We start from the raw sequence: 14,573 nt of genomic DNA, 5'->3' as shown, positions 1-14,573 counted from the left end.
TTTTTTGTTTTTGCTTTATTTTTCTCTCATTTTCTTCTGGTCCAATGATCCTAGGAGTGGAGATAAGCCTGGGCTCGTAGAAAACATCAATCACCAATTATAAAATCGTACAATACCAACATATTGGAAAATTCTCTGGAAAACAAATTAATGTTTTGATTTTCTGGAAAAAAAAAAACCGGGACAATATCACGTTTAAGGGTCATTCTTCAATTGTTAAAACAAAATAACTTTTTTTAAGAAAAAGGAAAAGTAAGTACCCTTTTGATTTTTTTCTGTATTGGTAAGACGCCAAGTAAAGTGAAAACATAATGAATACAGTTATGACAGCTCGCCATGGATGCACAAATTTTAATGCACGGTGAAGTCAAACAGCTTAAAGAAAGACCTATTAGTTTACATTGATTGTCCGATCTTCACGTCTAGAGATGGAAAAAGATGTAAGTCGTTTTATGTTTTGTTTGCATCTTCATATTCTTTTACTGTTCCAAAGATCAGTAAAGGAAAAATCACGGCGATACTTACGTTTACCCCCCGAGGATCAGTTGGAAAACTTGCATCCCACTGAACACCAGAATAATACATAAAATACAGGTCATTGCAACCAAGTTTGGTTGCTCATGAGCTGTGTCTACAGAGACACACACACACACACACACACACACACACAGGGCAGTTAAGAGTGCAATAGGAGACAACCTGCTTCACATATTAAGTAGTTAGCACAAAATACAAGTGGAGACAACAGACAAGCAGCTCCAGTACATTATGACTCTCCAACATGTCGCGAAAACCAACCCCCACCAGCCTACCACCGGGTCCCTCATACTCTCTCTCTCTCTCTCTCTCTCTCTCTCTCTCTCCTTCGACCTTGAATGGAGTCAAAGCATTCCAGTTCATCATGCACAAGACAGTTTCATGGGAAGCCACTGAAAATGGGTTTGGTCTTGCATTAGAAAGCAACACCGCAGCTGAAGCATGACACTTGGATCATAGTGTAGAAGGATATCTGAAGAAGAGAAACTGTCTGAATCACCCCAAAAACAAACCAGCAGAAGAGTGAAAGGAATTAGGAAAGATATGCCTCATCCATTGCATCTTTGTGAGAATTTCCTGGTTCGTGTGGACCAGGGCAGGACATTTATGCCCCTAACAGCCGTTAAGTTCGATTAATAAACCAACTACTTGATCACCATGTTGGAAAGAACCATTTTCAATGATCGCCTAGAACACATCAGAAAGTTCATATGACCACAGCATGAAAAAACCAATGGTACTCAGCCTGCATACAAACATACAGCGCTTCACAATACCACGCTAAACTATCAGTATAAGGTAAAGTTAATTTGATGCCGAACAACTAGAACAGCTCCCTGACTCAGCATAAGATAGCATTAATGAATAGATTTTTTTCCTCAAGCGTTCAAAATGATAAGTGACTTTCTGAAACACAACTACAAATTATATTAAAAAGTTATACTAAAAGCCAGGTTCATTCCAAACCTCAATGTACCATAAAATTTATTCACATATCCGGTATCGAGGCCAATAACATTGTGGCTGTTACATGATCATTTGGATCAGTGAACAAGCTCACACATTTCGATCCTCCTTTTCACTTAATGAAACAGGAAACCGCTATCAGTGCAGAAGTCTTAAGAGCCAAGTAGCTTCTTCCATCTTGCATAACCAAAAATGAGAAAGAAGATCATAATACAGGCAGCCGAGATAACTCCACAAAGTAGTCAAATATCCCATGCAGATCATACAATGGACAAGGGATGTTCATGCCAAAAATCCCAGCAATCAAGGTTTCAACGGCAATAGCAAAAGATGCAATCGTCAATGTCAACTGCAGCTGAATTAACTCGTTTCTCTGGTTGTCCAGTTGAATATTAACATAGTCCTCTGTGTCATCAATATACTCCCTAACCTGCAAACACAACCAACTAATTATGCACATTCTCAGAGATTGCACATAATAAATGCAACGCATCCCACTAATCCCCACTGCCATTCCCCCCACCAATGTAAAAGGAAGATGCAAAATTAAAATGATGGTAATGATAATAAAAAATTAAAAATTAAAAAAAATCTAAAAAAATCTAAAAATAGAGAAGGCATGAAGTAGCTTTATTTCTCACAGCTACTTAATAGTTTAGGTAAGAAATTTAGGTAAGAAAGCCCGCCATAGATTTCCCCAAGTTAACCAGGTTGAGACCTAGAGCAGATCAAAAAGGTCTCACGAAGGCGGGAATCACTCAGCGATAACACGATAAATGGAAATGAACTGAGAAATATGTGGAAACATTATCTCCTAGTAGATTTCTCCGCATATAAGGGAGAGCAATAGACATTTGAGTAGCTCGCACTGATTCATCTGCAACTACTACGTCCAAACAGTGTCCAGATTAATCACCTCCCATCAAATCTACATATTTAAATTCCAGCAAAAGGAACTAATAGGACATAGCGGCAAGCTTGCCAATCAGGTCCACTAGGAGCTCGACACCAAGAAAAGAGACATGACAAGCATGTTGAGGACAGAAGGAACATGGTTGAACCAGATGCCACACAGACATTGAAGGAAAATAGAACTCACAGGCTAAAGATCTAAATAATTCAAAAGGGCCAATACTCACAGACAGAATCTTGTTACGAGTTCCATCCAGCTGCATAAAATAAGCTTCAAGTAGCATCTCTAAATCCTCCACATCATTATCATCCAAGTAATTGCTAGTCACCAGACTTCCACTCCTGTTAGAGCTCATTCGACGAAGAGGGGGCCCAGTAGAGGTGACAATGTTTGAACCCCCAATTCCCAACAGAGATTCAGGCTGCTGATTTTGCATCCACTTCCTTGTTAGATACAACTGTGCCATGTCTTCATTGTCATCCAATAGATGTTCAATTTCATCCCTCACCTAAGATTGGAAAGGTGATCAACATTTAATTCAAAGTGGAAGAATAGCATAAACTTAAAAAGCTTGTTATTCAACCAAATTGCATAGTAGTTATCAATCATCATGCATAGCGACAAAGGACAATATCTCAACAAATGAAACGGAAAAACCAAAAATAGGGGAAACAAAAAGAACAAGAGGAATTACTGAGACTATGCTACTAATTTCACTAAACTGCCTTCTCAACATGCATCAAGTAAAATGCACCACTTGGTGCCTTATATAATATGTTTTAAGTGGTCCATGATGCCAGTTCATGCCAGAGAAAAGAGGGATTCAAAAAATCTTTTATAGTAATTTCGAGGAATACAGAGCATCAAGGTTTTCATCTTAATGGATGTTCAAATAACATGGTTTCTGCTGATCGAATGATTAACTACAAAACTTGTTGACTCTGACTCTCTCAATCTTTGCTTTCTGTCACTTCGAAACCAGAGGCTTCAGCTGCAGCCACTTGAGAATTCATTTTCCAGGTAAAAAGAGATTGTGAAAGGCTTCTTTCTCATGCTCAAGGAAAAAGCCTTCTTTCTCAGAGCAAGTCAAGATAAAATGCTTCAGAAGGACACTTGCAACCGCAGCTCCAACCGACATATAAATTCTCAAACCAATTACCAGGCAATATGCCACTGCTAAATGCAGCCACCAGGCACACTTTTTTTCTAAGCAAAACTCCGCAAGAGTTGATTCATATTAAGTGGATATTTGATCAAGGATAAATTTAAATAGACTACCACGGGGACTGAATAAAGCCGTATCAACTTAAGCTGACTGAAAGGAAAAGCATAAAACTATATCTCAATTGTCAGGAGAAAAAAAAAATCATTTTCAATCAAGATGTTATCCTTTATACTCCACTACAATTATTCCGCATACAAGTAGGACAATCCCCAAAGCCACCAATCTCAAATTCATTGATGTGGTCATCCACATCTGAGAGAGCAAGAAAGAAATAAGGACCAAGTATCAAGGGGATCTCAAAGTCAAAAGCACCCATCCAATTGATTATCAGCACCATACCCTTGAAGATGCGTCATAAGAGACAATTAACATGGTGCATCCATACCAATCCATAACCTCCGTGCTCGAAACTAGAAAAACACCTTCCAATAGCTATTGCAGCATCAACTGAGATTTTTCTTCTTAATTGGGCTAACTGATCAAAGACAGCTGATAATACATTTTTGGAAATAAATAAAGAGCCAAACAATTTGACTGCCCTCAAACTTTGGAAATGACCATCTGTGGTGCACAAACAAAACCAGTTCTTACTAATCATTTGCCCTAATAAATCTATTTTCAAAATGTAGTCTGATGAAACATTGTTTTAGCTCATGAGAGATGTATTTCAGTCACTTGCATCTGTTGCCAAACTTTCATGGGAAGAAAAAAGAAATCGTAACAGACAGAAGAAGGGCATGTGACAATCAAGGTACCTTTTGAACTCGTGCAAGAAGGCGAGTAAGATTGCTTTTCAAATTTCGCACGTGCTCGAGATTTTTGGTGCTAACATTCCTGGCCAACTCATCTATCATGGGGTAGGCATCTCTCTCAAGTTCTGCCACACTGGAATCTAGATAAGTACAAACAACCTCTAGTGCTATCTCGAGAACCTGAAACTCGAAGGGGAGCTCACATTGCAACCCCTCAACGGCCTCAGGAACAGGTAACCAATGTCTGCCTGCAGAAACATTCATCTCAGAATCTCCCACAGGACCACCTTCTTGGGTCCTAAATGCACTTTTATGCGGGAGTTGCTGCCTAAGCTGTTCCACGAACGAAAGTACCTCCGGCCGGACTGGATCAAGTATCAGCACCTCTTCGGCTGTAACTATAGCCTTAATAAATTCCAAGTTGATAACCATGGCTTTCTCTCTAGCTGAAAAGGAAAAGCAAAGCTTCTTTGTCAAAACGATCATTCATTTTACCCGAACTGCACTGAACGCATAACAATTCAAGAAGGAACTAGCAGCATTAATATAAGCAGGGGGGAAACCCTGGAAACAAAAGAGAAACAGCGGCATCGTTGGAACGTTGACTTTGAATGACACAGGATAAAACATTAGATGGGGAAGCCAAACAGAGATATTCGAAAAACAAGAGAGAATTCAGGAGACATCATGTTTCAGCTCCAAAAAGAAGAAGATCATGTAATGGAGATACATCTTGCGACCCAGAAAAGGAAAAGAATAATGGACCTGAACTGAACAAGCCATACGACGTACCAAGAATGTTGGAAGATTGAGAGAAGACAGGACCGAGAATCCTCAAATCCCTCGCGGGAATCGAAACTCTCCGCACGATCGCGCTCTTCTCGCACTCCAACATCTCCGACTGCCCAGCGCGGTCAAACCTCATCCAGAGCCACATCCTACCTCCTCCCGCCTTCTTCTTCCCCTTGCCTCCGCCCGAAGCCGCCACGGCTGCGCCTCCACCGCCGCCGCCGCCGCCGCCGCCGGAGCTCGCGACCGCCGAGATATTGTCGCCCCGACTCCGATCGACCTCATTCCGAGGTGGAGAGGAAACGGCCGGATGCGACGGCGATTCCGCAGCCTTCTTGACGCGGCGACGGCCGGACGTCCGGCGGAAGCAGCCGGGACCGCCCTTGCCCATGAGGGGACTCCCACCGCGACGGACGGATGAAAAACGAGCCGAACGTAGAAACACGAAGGACGCGAGTACGCCGTGGGAGGGAGACGGCCGCCTACCGCTGCGGATCTAGGGTTCCATGGGAAGGGGATGCTCCGTCGTCGTCGACGACGCCTTCTTCGTCAGTCGTCGGTTCTTCCATAAACGGAGGAGGCCGGAGTGGCGATTTCTCGTGGCTTGACTCTCCTGCTGCCGACGAGTTTAGGGCTCTTATTTTAATGCGAAATTGACCGCTCCTTTCTGACGCGTTGATTCGGCGCTGTTTGTTTTCGTTTGTTATTCGCGCGTTATTGCTAACTTACGTGGGGATGGTTTTGCGGTTACAGGCACGGGTGGAGTCCTACGTTGCAAAACCGTAGGGCCCACCCACATTCGCATGGTTCCTCCACCAGGACCAGACCCGACCAGACCAGACCAGACCAGACCACACCCGACCGCACGACACGCCCTTCTAGGCTCTAGCTAATGAGTGATGACTAGGCGTTCCCACCTCAGTTGTAGTTGTAGAGAAGCTCGAAAAAGAAGGGGTTGACTTGACACATGACAGGTCGAGTTGCGACCTGCCTTAGATTAGATTAGGCCCTCCGCTTTGAACCTGCGTGTTGGCCAATGCAACCGGGAATGCATGTGCCGAATTTGCCAAAAGTCAAAGCTTGCTGGAGCAAAAAGAGTATTAATTAGCATCGTGACCCAAGGGACAACGACGTGCTTTATCTGCGCATGACGGCTACGGTACACCGTCCAGTTTCATCCATGGAAGACCGACTCAAAACCGAGGGCTCGTGCAGAGATCCCCGCCACGGGAGGAGGGGAAGAAAGAAAGAAAGAAAACAGAAGAAGAGAGAAGCGTATTCGCAGCGAACGTCTCACCAAGTCAATTCGATTTCATAAGGCACTTCTCAGTAAATACTCGTACCCCTCCTTTGTTCAATTAGAATAGTTTTCAGAATTAGATTGTATATTTGAGATTTTGTGAAAATCAAACCACAAATTCCAAATTGTGAATCATGGAGTTTTAGGATTTATTGGAATGATGGATTGTGTGGAGGGGAGGGTTTATCGAGTCTTTTTTCAAATAATGATTTAGTTATAGTAAATTTTTAGAACTGAGTAATACACAATAATGTAATTATAGAAACCACCTCTAAGGTGCCATTGACATGTATTGATTAAGAGCTAAATGTTATACGGTAATGCGCATCTCGTGAAAGCTGTCTTTCAGATTTTTTATTACTCGAGAACTAAATAATACGTGATGTTGTGAATTTCGTCAAGAGTTTTGAGATGTGATGTGATGCAAATTTCAAGCCATAAATATGAAATATGACAAGTGTGATTATTATTTTATTTTTTTGGTCGGTACAAGTGTGATTATTGAACTAAACCATTTATACTAGTTTTGATATTATAGACCAACCAGAAATTATGCAAATTGAAGTAATATGTAACTCATTTTATTTTGTAAGTCATTATATTTTTGAACTGGCATAAATGAGTCATGCCTTTAATTCTAAATGTATAAGTGAAGGCTTAAAAATATATGCTACTTACTGAGCTGTCATTGTCCATTCATTTCTTTTTCAATCTTTTTAGATTCCTCATTTACCGACCTATAGATCTGAGATTGACATCAATGGAGACTTTTGTTTCTGTTAGGATTCAGGCGTGACAATAAGTGCAGTAGGAGGGCTCAAGCCATCGCACGGCCATTGTCTACGACAGGTGAGCTCTGACAACTTTTTTGAAAAAATAGCTACCTTTCCACCTAGAAGTTTCCGCTCCTAAGACCAATTTCTATGTTAAATTAGCGAGCGAAATGACGTCTCTCAGATCAAATCCATCCTGCTTCCAACAAAGGAACAATTTTTCATGTGATTAATAACTTCTAGCAGACTCAATGACAAGTTTACAATATATGTCATGTAATCCAAGTGAAAACAAGCTACTGCCAGCAGACTCAACCCATGACAAATCCAGTTAAATGGCCAAAAGGCATACTAGAATTGCCTGATGTTTTTATCAACCTTCGGCAAAACAATGTACAGTGGGAAACCAGTGGTAGTCAAACTAGCTGTGGCTTCACAGCCTATAACAAGCACCTGCATTTCCAATAATAAGGCTCACTGATGTTAAACTATCTTACAAAATGTGAAAGGAAGAGTTCGTCCTAACAATTACTGTCCAGAGAGAATTTTTCACTAGTGTGCTCTATTTAGTCAGCATTTTCCTTCCTTCATAAATCTTGAAATTCTATCAGAATACATTTGAAGATGCCATTCACAAGCATTTTGTGCATAGGCTTTCATGTCAACCAGCACTTCTATGTAAAGAGAAAGAGAGGATAATCACTCTATTGACCACCGTATCGGCATCTAATATCTTCCCCTTCTATAAGCCTCTCCACAGAATCTGAAGGAAGGCCAATCATCTCTAATGTCTTTTCCCATACCCGGTAAGAGGTTTCAACATTGTGTGCTTCTTCAGAAGGGTTTGTTGGACGGCAGTCTTGGGAAAGGAAAGCACAAACAGGCCAATCATCAGCTTTCAATAACTCACAGTACTCTGGAACCTGAGGATCTGTCGCAGCAAAAAGTGAACTCCTAGAACCTACATGAGTAGTGAGACGTGAAATTTAACCCCATATTATTTTAGATTGGAAAGAAGAGATTTTAATTGATTAATGATTATACAAAAGAAAATAAAATCACAAATTGGTAGATAAATGGCTAGCATAGTAAACTAGATAAGAGGATAATGCCTACATAACTCCATTCAAGTATTTACTCCCCTTCTGAAATAAATGAATCAGCAACATAATGACCCTACAACTTTCAATTTGGCAAGCAATCTGGCATGTGAGAGGACCAACCTTCTTGAGGAAATGATAACCAGCTCGAACAATTCTAGAAAGATCCCTCGCCTGCATTCAATTCATTGAGAAAATATAAAAGAAATTTCCTATCAGTAGCTTGTCATGACAAAACATATAAGACTATGACAAACAAGAAGATATCCATCCATATGACAGGAGAATGTTAATACTTCCCACAAGGATTTATATGAGAAACACCGCCTTTATAATTTTACACAAGCACTCTTCCAATCAAACACAGGTTTATTACCATGTTAAATGACCAATCTGTACAAATTCTTGATATCTCCTCGTGTCTTGTTCTCAAAAGAGCTGGTGTAAATAAAAAATTACACCATCGGTTTCCTTTTATTTTATATTATAAGTGGAAGATAGATCACCTATAAAAAAATGATTGACATCATTTCAGCAAAGAAAAACTACATAAGATAGCCAACGACAACCATATAAACAAATCACAGCAGATGCAGGATGAAGGCAGTAGAGGGCTTGGATGACCCGGTGGCGGTGGTGTCATGAAAATTTACATGGAAAAATTTAGCAGAAGTAAATTTCATTAGAAATTGAGCAATTGACAACAATGCCATGCCACCCACCCCTTTGGGTCAATCGTTGACTCATTGCACACAGACACAACACCACATATATGTATCCAAAGTCCACTGGCGTACTCACTTTTACATATTCAAAATGAAAACTATTTCAGCATACTTACAACGTTGGTTTGGACTACTCCAGGTGATACACATAATACACTGATTCCAGATTCAGCAGGCAGCCGTTTATGGAGGACACTGCTGAACATAACCTGAATGAGGCCAGCTCGGCTCATTAGTAATAATTACAGGCCACATAACCAACATTCTAATGAGTATCACTTCATAACCTATAATATATTAGTATGAAATACTGAAAATATACTAATTGCTAAGCAAAAAATCGAACAGGAATGTATTAAGGGGAAAAATAAAAAGGAATAAGAGCAAATGGTTTAAAGCCAGAATGGGAGAGTTTGGGGACAATACAGCAGTAAAAATGTTGCATTGATAGGTTTGCAGCCTAACTAGAGTAAACAATTAGCATATGGCCATTCATCCTAACATTAAAACCAGATGGATTCAGGTCAACCATCCAACAATATTTAAATGGAGCATCGAACATCACAAGTCTTCAGCACCAGGTAATAACTAAAGGCTAACTTCAGAAAAGAGAACTGTACTATGAACAGGCACATGTGGCAAACAGTCACTCTGAGAGAACTAAGCCCACTCATGAAGTTATTATGGAATAGAATATTGAAGTTTTAGCAAAAAAAAAAAAAGGCATGGTCAAATAGGTTTGCAGAGACAGTAGAAAATACTGTGCAGATTATCAGCCAACATGACTGCATCAGAGACCCAAAAGGAACAGAAGTCCATATCAAGTACCCAGAAGAGATAGGAGGCCACTGTCCTAAATCCAGGCACCACCAACAAAGCAATTTATCTATGCCAAGAATATAAGAGATTTAGAGCTATCTCTATTACCTCTTTACCCTTTTTTACAGTTCATTAGGGAGGAAAACAGCTTCCCTTGGAAATAGCTAGCAAGTCACTGACTTACCTAAGCCACAAGAAATAGGACTTCTATTTGTCCAACAACGGAGGAGATTATACGAGCACTTTCTCCAAAAGAAACAAGTAATGCCACTACCATATAAAACTCTCTCTTATCAAAACATTGTTGATTGCCGAGACAAATGTACCCCAGGGCATTGTGCTATATCCATTCAGTTCAGATAGATGTAAAGAAAGTTAATTGATTCTCCTGAAAAGACATCTGTCCCTAACAGTGCTAAAACAGGGCAAAATAGCACAGAAATATCCATGTAGCCATGGAAAAAGCTTTCTTGTTCTCCTTGTTATTATGGCAGCAGCAGCTGTTGTAATATAAACAGTTCTCAAAAGAGAACCAAAAAAGGGAAGTGGGGACAAGCAGGTAATCATGCCCACGTGTAAATGCCCAGCTAAATCAATCAACCACAATCTTAATCCATTGCCCTGGAGCAAGACACCCGAAAAAAACGGCATTCCGACTTCTATATTCACTTGGTTGAAGTTTCAATGGTTAGGGAAGAAATTGCTCTTGGAAAGGAGTTTATTTTGTAAATAACACAGATGATAGATTGGTACTTCCTAATATTCCTCCACAATTTTTTGTTGACCTGCTTGGAAGGAGATATATTGAGGGCTTATAAGAGTGAAGACTCCAATTTTTTCTTATATTATCGAATATTCCAGATAGTGAAAATCACTTTCAGTATGTATAGTTTATTAAATACAGACTTTGTCCAGGAAAGCAACTTTGAAGACTCTTTGTCTGTAATTTTTCACATACGAGCTATACACCCTTGGTGCCTTTATTATATAGCCTATTTAACCTATACCAACATGTCATCGCATTCATAATAATATAAGATCATTCTGACTGTACCTGAGCCAACTTGCTGCTACAGTAACCTAATAAACTTGTGTATTTCCTCCTCCCAGAAACGAGATTCATATCTTCGGGATCAACAAAGCCAACATAGTGCATCTGCAAAATTTCCATCATTCAAGAACCAAAGACAAGAATATCATTCTTTCAGCGATCTGCCATTAGCAAATGGAGGCAAGAACAACCCGATTAACATAATGCAGCACCAACTTAATGCGTTATTGAAAGCACTAACTGAAGGAAATCAAAAGCCAGTTTGCCTGCTTGGGATCAAAGGAATCCTATTATTTAACTGCCCTATTGCAGAATAGTTTCAAGCCATCATCGAACATCTGATAAGTATGACTCCTCAAGATGACTTTAGCTCTATGTTTACTGTTATGAAGGATCTCAGGATTCTCAATCCAACCACACAATATGATACTTTGAGACCAAATATCTAATTCACCGCTTGATTATGGTAATTTGCCTATAAGCTACAGTCCATACTTTAAAAGTAAGATGAAGAATGTGGACTATATTGTGGTCACAAACTTACCACAGAATTTACATTGACAATTCTGCTTGGAGAGCCTCGAAGGAGCGACGGCAAAAGCAATACTGATAGCAAAGCTGGAGCAAGATGATTAACTTGCATATGCTGCTCATATCCATCTTTTGAAAACTTCTGTGGTTCTGAGATCATCACAAGTAAGGTACATCACTTGGCAAGATTGTTCTTATAGAAGCATAGGTCCAAAGAAAAATATGCAGTAACAGCTCATGTGACCTCACAAAAAAATTTATCTTTCTATGTAAGAATTTCTCCCTTTTGCAGCTTATTTGAGAAGGGTTTTCATTGCTTAAATAAACAAATAACGACGACGAAAGTAAAATACACAATTTGATGAACACAAACCCATGTGTTCTAAAGAGTCTTTAGTACTTCGAGTGGGCAAATTGACTTCTTCTATGGTTACATACACATACAAGTGAACACTGATATATACCACGTCGCTTACATAAAAGGGAGGAATCAATTCATTATATACTAAAAAATCCATCAGACAATGTCTTAATGAGAACAATGTTTTCAAATTCATAGATCTATTGACCCTCGCAATATCAGTTCCTAGCTACGACAACAAAATTTCTGGTGGAAAATGACAGTGCTTCACATAAAGTGAAACAAGAAGTGATCTGAGCCATTAAATTTATAATGCAGTTTAAAGACTGAGAAAGCACATAGAAATGATTATTTGGTTCATAAAGACCAACCTCCATGGAAAATATGCCTGCGTTATTGATAAGAACGTGCAGAGGCCCTAATCTCGAATTCCAGGCATCAGAGAATCTCACAACAGAATCCAATGAAAGAAGATCAAGTTCCATCACCTAACAAAGACACGGCATTAGGTCCCTGTCCAGTATGAATACATAAATCCACACATAGAACATAAAAGTGTGGCTCTGTAATTACATCCAGAATGCAGGCAAACTCTCACGTGTGCCCTATAGAAGAGAAATCACATCACCCAGCATGATCACAAAAAAGAAGAGACCAAACAGAGAAAAAGAAATGAAACGAAAGGGAATTCAGATTGCAAAGCTCGACACTTTTCAATTTGCATTATATGATAGGTGCAAGTTGAACCAGAGTCAAAGCAAAATTCGACCCAGCAAGGTACACAAAAATGATGCCTAAGCACCGACTCCAATGTCATTGAAAAACAGTGCTCCTCATTTTATTAATACCTCGATGTTGAGAGGAAGACCCATTCCAGACCACTCATTCTGCCACTTCTGGATCAAATCATTAGCTGCCTTTGGATTCCTCACGGCCATCACAACGTGAGCCCCAGCTTCTGCAAGCTGCCTGGAAGTAAAAACCAACGCATCACATCCATTACCCTCGTCCAAAGGGAGTCCTAGAAGCTAACAGCATACGAACGAAGAAACTCTCAAAGAAGTAGAACCAAACAACTAAGGCCCGGCAAGAGACGCTCTCGTCGTCGAATCCCTTTTTCTCTCGCTTCCACTTCCGGTTCTTATCCATGGCTCCTTAGGAACGAAAACAACATCAAACACCATCTACGAGATACTTGGAGAGAGTACTCATAACAAGCGAAGGCGCACAGAAGTAATCGCCCTCGATTCTCCTGGGGAAAGAATCGGACTTGGAAAGTCGGAGCAGAGAACGAGAGAGAGAGAGAGAGAGAGAGAGAGAGAGGGAAGGGATTGGGTCGGTTCGAAGGGAAAAAGACCTGGCGATTTGGAGGCCGATGCCGCTGGTGGAGCCGGTGACAATGCAGGTGAGGTGGTTGACGGGAGGGAGAGGGAGAGGGTTCTCGAGGTGGCTGGCCGTGATCCTCTGGAACATCATCTCCCCGATCACGCTCATCCACCCTCGCGCCCACTCCAGCCACCCTAACCCACTCTTCTGCTTCCTCTCTCTCGGCTTCGTCAAGGGGGCAGAGTCCGGCGACTTCGGCGACTTCGGCGACTCCGGCGACGACGAGGACGATCCTCCTCCGTCGTCCATGGCCGTCCTCTCTCTCTCTCTCTCTCTCTCTCTCTCTCTCTCTCTCTCTCTCTCCTCTGCCGCCGCGCTGCTTTCTCGGAGAGGCCAAGATCCGTCGATTGAAATGGCCACGGCGATGGCGATGGCGATGGCGATGGCGATGGCGATGGAAGAGAGAGAGAGAGAGAGTGCGCGAGAGAATCTCTTTTTTGAGTTGTCTCGTTCTCTCCTCGCTAGCTAGTGGCTACGTCGTCGTTGATCCCTGTCGCATACTGTATTCTTGGCAATTAATTTATTAGGCTTCCCCGGCTTTCAATCTACGTGGTTGGTGCCTTGGCTCGGATTTTCAAAATGTTTTGAAGCATTACCATTGCTTTTCATCTGATAGTACACGAATCTTTGGAAGAGCGTAGATATTTCTAAATTTTCTACGAATTTCCAAAAGTCCAAAAGAATATCTTTTCCAAGACCTTCCATCTTGATGCTTTTTTGCGCGGTGATGGGAACCACTATTTTCACACCAAAGTAGTTTTGCAACATCACTTTATTACTATCTAGTATCTACCTATCTAAATGACAAGTCTATCCCTTACTCAAATTTGCGTATGTCACTTTCTTTTAGCCACCCTTCGACCCATGGCAAATAGCATTTGGCAGATCTTTTAAACAGTTTTGGGGAGATGAAATTGCATATCCCATAATCTTAACTAAGCACAATTTCAAATGAGTTTTGGATTGTGAGCATTTCCGGAATGCTAATACTTTTTTTTTCTTTCAATTCTGTACTTACTAAATTTTCATGATTCTAAAAATGTACTCACCTCATTCCGGGCTCGTTTGGTTTGTTTTTTGGGGAATGCATTTGCAGAAATGCAAATACCTTTGGATGAATGAGGTTTTTCAAAATACAAATATCGTTTAATAAAATTTGCATTGAAAAATAACTTTGACCAAAATACCGTTTGCAAATTTTGCATTTGTAATTGACTTTTATTAAATTAAAAAAGCAAAAATATGTCAATATTTTTTTTTTTGAAGTTCGGCCACGGACCACGGATGGCCGGATCTCGGGACGGTTGTCGAGGTCGAGCACCCTCGGGGCGGCGATCGCCGGTGC

General features: G+C 40.7%; 2 protein-coding genes across 2 annotated transcripts; both read right to left on the bottom strand.

Moving 5' to 3' along the window:
* Positions 1–1,389: 1,389 nt before the first annotated feature.
* LOC104419983 (magnesium transporter MRS2-4) lies at positions 1,390–5,890 on the bottom strand. Its single transcript, XM_010031830.3, has 4 exons — positions 5,186–5,890; positions 4,397–4,839; positions 2,643–2,924; positions 1,390–1,933 (listed from the first exon to the last, which is right to left on the bottom strand). Exons 1-4 carry the CDS (start codon positions 5,571–5,573, stop codon positions 1,709–1,711), a joined length of 1,338 nt encoding a protein of 445 aa, XP_010030132.2. The 5' UTR covers positions 5,574–5,890; the 3' UTR covers positions 1,390–1,708.
* A 1,759-nt stretch (positions 5,891–7,649) lies between these two features.
* LOC104419981 (dehydrogenase/reductase SDR family member FEY) lies at positions 7,650–13,685 on the bottom strand. Its single transcript, XM_039302652.1, has 8 exons — positions 13,200–13,685; positions 12,691–12,811; positions 12,210–12,330; positions 11,495–11,631; positions 10,954–11,055; positions 9,197–9,289; positions 8,479–8,529; positions 7,650–8,238 (listed from the first exon to the last, which is right to left on the bottom strand). The coding sequence occupies exons 1-8, from the start codon at positions 13,475–13,477 to the stop codon at positions 7,960–7,962; spliced, it is 1,182 nt and encodes a 393-aa protein (XP_039158586.1). The 5' UTR covers positions 13,478–13,685; the 3' UTR covers positions 7,650–7,959.
* Positions 13,686–14,573: the final 888 nt, after the last annotated feature.

This window comes from Eucalyptus grandis, chromosome 9 (genome assembly GCF_016545825.1).
Source record: "Eucalyptus grandis isolate ANBG69807.140 chromosome 9, ASM1654582v1, whole genome shotgun sequence".
NCBI classification, from domain to species: Eukaryota; Viridiplantae; Streptophyta; class Magnoliopsida; order Myrtales; family Myrtaceae; genus Eucalyptus; species Eucalyptus grandis.
The sequence above is the reverse complement of the archived record's forward strand: the minus strand, read 5'-3'. Positions and strand labels throughout refer to the sequence as shown.